The sequence below is a fragment of the Etheostoma cragini genome, chromosome 8 (genome assembly GCF_013103735.1).
Source record: "Etheostoma cragini isolate CJK2018 chromosome 8, CSU_Ecrag_1.0, whole genome shotgun sequence".
NCBI lineage: Eukaryota > Metazoa > Chordata > Actinopteri > Perciformes > Percidae > Etheostoma > Etheostoma cragini.
In genome coordinates, this window is record NC_048414.1 from 687519 (window position 1) to 692323 (window position 4805).

The window sequence follows — 4805 nt, forward strand, 5'->3', positions numbered from 1 at the left end:
CTCTCTCTCTCTCTCTCTCTCTCTCTCTCTCTCTCTCTCTCTCTCTCCATGATGACAGACACAGCAAACAATGGCGGTTACATAAGATCCATCGCTGTAATCTAGATTCCAGCAGCTGAAATATGGAGGTCAGACTCAGAGCGAGAGCGGCTGCTTATCGGCTGCCTCCAGACGTTGGTTCTGGACCTGTTTACCCCCCTCGCACCCTTCAGAGACCTCATTTCCATCTCTTTGTTTCCCCAAGACACAAACCGCATTGTGTAGAAATCTTGGAGTTCTGCCTCCCTTCTGCCAACGACCTACCGAACGGGTTACACCTTTGGGGTTTCATGAGGCCTTGTTTATTTCCCCCTTATTGGCTTATTTAACCGGGGCACTGCGCATTAATTAACACTCCTCTGAATGAATATAAATTATTCAAAGTCTGTGGACAGATTTGACAAAAGTCTCTTAAAAAAAAAAAGAACAAGATTGAAAGATTTGACCCCTTTTTAAAAAGTTTCTATATCAGAAATTTGGGTTTCTTCCAAACAAATTGTCCCAAAAAGTAACGTGGATGGTTCCCAACAACACTCCTCATAATAGTCAGTTCACTACATTAATAGAATTTGGGTGTTTAAGGTCGATTTTATAGCTTATGGAGAAAAAAAAATGAAAGTAAGTAAAAGATCTTTTAAAAGTGTCAAAAGAGAGAGAAAATGGTTAAAAGTGACTAAAATGTGAACAAAAAAGGCTAAAAAAAAATTGGGGGGAAAAATTTCAAAAGTTGACATACGTTGAAAAAGTGACAAAATCATTGGAGGAAAGACACAAAAAGGTAAAAAAAAGACGTCCGTAACCTTGATTAAAAAGTGTTTCATTTTCTCAGGAAGGAAGTAGTTTTACTCGTCAACAGAGACTCCGATTGGACCGATAGTCTAGCTAGCCGTCTGGATTTACCCTGCAGAGACCTGAGGACCAGGTAACCATAGTCCTCAGATTGGACAGATAGTCTAGCTAGCTGTCTGGATTTACCCTGCAGAGATCTGAGGACCAGGTAACCATAGTCCTCAGATTGGACAGATAGTCTAGCTAGCTGTCTGGATTTACCCTGCAGAGACCTGAGGACCAGGTAACCATAGTCCTCAGATTGGACAGATAGTCTAGCTAGCTGTCTAGATTTACCCTGCAGAGACCTGAGGACCAGGTAACCATAGTCCTCAGAAATCAGCCGCAGGTTAGAGCGCCGACACAGAGACAGAGGACGGGGACGGACATCCGGCAGAACACTAGCATTGATATCTGTGTGTGTGTGTGTGTGTGTGTGTGTGTGTGTGTGTGTGTGTGTGTGTGTGTGTGTGTGTGTGTGTGTGTGTGTGTGTGTGTGTGTGTGTGTGTGTGTGTGTGTGTGTGTGTGTGTGTGTGTGTGTGTGTGCGCGTGCGCGCGCGCGCATTTGCAGTACTGGACTGACTTCTACCTGCGCTGGAACGTGTCAGACTATCCAGGTGTGACCAACGTCCGATTCCCCGACAGCCAGATCTGGAGACCCGACATCCTGCTCTACAACAGGTACGCCACGCAAAACCAGAGCCATCTTTATCCGCCAGGTGGGAGGACACGTAGCAGGAAGCTAGCCCTGGAGCACCGTTGCTCACAATGTGCAAACACATACAACACAACCGACATATACACACTAATATACACACAGTCTAAACAGAAGAATATAGACAGGCTGAGGCAATAGTGCAGTGAAGAGTGCAAAGTATGCTTGTTATGTTAGTAGTTATTTAAATTGTGGAGCATAGTGCAAGGAGTGCACTCGTACACTCATAGAGAACAGATATGATCCGTTATCTTGCTGTAAAACAGCCTGATTAAGCCCCAGTGTTCATCTCAGATGTACAGGAGTAGATCTTCTATCTTCTCTGTTGTTTCTCCGATGTTTCGGCCAACGTCGTCAAAAAAAGACGTTGGAAATTTCATCATGGCACCTTTCCAGGTCCTTGACTTTTAAACTGTAGTGAAGAGAAAAGGGGGCCGTCGATCGGGACCGGAGCCTTACTTTGAATCACTATTGGGCCCAGTCTAGTCCCAAGACCCCCTGTGACATCATCTTATTCATCTCCATAGCAATGTAGGACTACTTAGAAGATAACCCTTTGTATCGTGCACTAAGCGCTTAGTTCTTCACGGGTTTCTCTCTTTAAAGCAGTCGTATGCATGTATGTATGCATGTATGCATGTATGTATGCATGTATGTATGCATGTATGCATGTATGCATGTATGTATGCATGTATGTATGCATGTATGCATGTATGCATGTATGTATGCATGTATGTATGTGCAGTATATGTATGTATTATACAGTATGAATGTACAGTATATGTATGTATACTGCATGTATGTATACTGTATGTATGCATGTATTTAGTATGTACAAGACACTATCTCGTACCCAGGAGATAACTTGCTGTATAGAAGCCGAGTTGTGACAAAACCCTCTGTTTGTTTGAAGGGCTGCAGTTGGATGAAAGTTGGATTTGAAAGACGTGAAGCACCATTTAGCGAGCGCTGCAACCCTGCCTGGAAGGAACCACAGGATCTCACCCTGTCCCCCCCCCACCCCCCCCCCCCCCCCCCCCCCCCCCCCCCCCAACCAACCCCCCCACCCCCCACTCCACCCCATGTTAGCAGCGCTAAAGATAGCTCATCTCCCTGTCAGATTAATCCCTTGCTGTTGGCTGTGGGAGGCTCTCAGCGGGATGCTGACGAGAGATTCGGCTCATTAACGGGGGGGGAGCAGGGTGGTGGGGGGGGTATTGACCTGGCTGGTTTTAATGAGAGGGGGGTGCCAGAGCCTGACTGTGAATCGTTATCGAACACCAGCTCAACTTTACACCAAACTTACTGTAGTTTCACTTCTGAGTTGTCTTCTGTCCAACATCCGCCCACTAACTCCATTTAGTACATATATTTTAATTTAACCTTTATTTAACCAGGAATAAGACATTGAGATTTACAAATGGCTCTTTAAAAAGAGCCGGACCGACAGACGCGGAGCCCGTTTCTTCTGCTGGTCCATCGGGACTCTTGATCTCCCGTAAAGAACCAGAACCTTCATGGAAAACATGGAACAATCGTTTCAATGGGAAGTTTTCCTTGTTTTCCTTGTTCCTGCTGCCGCCTGATTTTCATTAAACTTGGTTTTAAGGGTGAACGTGGAGTCAGAATAATCCGACTGGGCAAATTCACACTGCAGTGTCATTGTGAGATTAGATTCAACTTAATTGCCCTTGCACATGGTGCAGGTACAGAGCAACGAGCTGTAGGTGGTGTCTAACCAGAAGGGCTTCAGCAGGGATTAAGTAACACGTGCCACAGAGTGCAAGGTATGAATGATATACGAGTGTGTGTGTATATATATATATATATATGTGTGTCCTCTCTCTCTGTGTACCTGTTAATGTTCTTAACGTACTGTATATAGACTGTGTTTTAAACCCTCGTGTTGTCTTCCTGTCACAATTGAAAGTCAAAACTTTAGTTGACGCTTTCTAATCAATGTTTCTAACTTTTTCTTACGTTTTTGTCAATTTCTTTTCTCCAATGTTTGACTTTTTTTTTTGCGTTTAACACTACGTAACACAAACTTATTTACTTTAGTTTTACAGTTATTTTTGGAATTTATGGACAATAAACTTCATTTATAGGAAATTATACTGTGCGTGTGATCAGCTGCAGCCCTGATGAAACCATGATTTACTGTGACCTCTGACCTCTGATCTGTGTCCCTCCCCAGTGCTGATGAGAGGTTCGATGCTTCCTTCCACACCAACATCCTGGTCAACTCCACCGGATACTGCCAGTACCTGCCCCCAGGTAACCCCCCCAACACCGTACTAACGAGCCCCCTGACCTGTTTCATAAGCCCCCCAGGTATTAAGGAAACAGGCAACCTTATGTCCACTAGTCCTGTATCAAGTTTTACATCATTCTCTAGTCCCGCATCACCAGACCCTCCTCCACAGCGCTGCGGAGGAGGGTCTGGCTAGTCCACTAAGCATCCTGGATGGGAGGAGAACCTGCTCTGGTTTATTGGCATTTCTTTAAACCAATCACAATCATCATGGGCGGGGCTAAGCTCCGGACGGAGCCACGGTGCCGCTGCTAAATTGTCTCAGGAAGGAAGTAGTTTTAGTCTGTTTTTTTTTAGTCCGCAGCGCTGTGGAGGAGGGTCTGGCGAGACTAGCTAACTTGTAATCTGTAACTTTTTACATTTCTATTTCCTCTTCGCCCTTTTCTTAATTCCAGGGATATTTAAGAGCACCTGTTACATCGACGTGCGCTGGTTTCCGTTCGACGTGCAGCGCTGCGACCTGAAGTTCGGCTCGTGGACGTATGGCGGCTGGTCTCTGGACCTGCAGATGATCGAGGCCGACGTCACCGGGTACATCGCCAACGGAGAGTGGGACCTCGTGGGTGAGAGCCCCCGCTCGTTGTTCCTGTTATACTAGTGTGGGATTATGACATTATTGTCCCGGCAGGACCAATTTTGGTATTTAGCCGAGTTCTAAAGCGTGATTTATACTTCTGCATAAAATCTACATACGTAGGCGTGTGGAGAACCTACGCCGGACCCTACTAGGGCCGTTGGAACAAATTTGGACGGTCTAAAATAATTCGAATAGTAAAAAAATCATCAAATGTGGAAATTACTAGGGATGTCCCGATCCCGATCTCGAGATTGGATCGGCCCGATCTTTTCCTATTTTCCCGTGATCGGAGATCGGCTACATTACCTGACTAGTCGCGCCGATCTTTACG

The 4805-nt window shown here is 45.5% G+C and overlaps 1 protein-coding gene across 1 annotated transcript in view; it reads left to right on the forward strand.

The window, feature by feature from the left end:
* Positions 1–4805, forward strand: part of LOC117948975 (neuronal acetylcholine receptor subunit alpha-7-like) — a 22243-nt gene that overhangs the window by 6384 nt on the left and 11054 nt on the right. Inside the window, exons 4-7 of the mRNA XM_034878944.1 lie at positions 106–173; positions 1408–1549; positions 3781–3860; positions 4293–4485. Of these exons, the coding sequence (XP_034734835.1) occupies positions 106–173; positions 1408–1549; positions 3781–3860; positions 4293–4485 (483 nt within the window). The remainder of the gene's footprint in view (positions 1–105; positions 174–1407; positions 1550–3780; positions 3861–4292; positions 4486–4805) is intronic.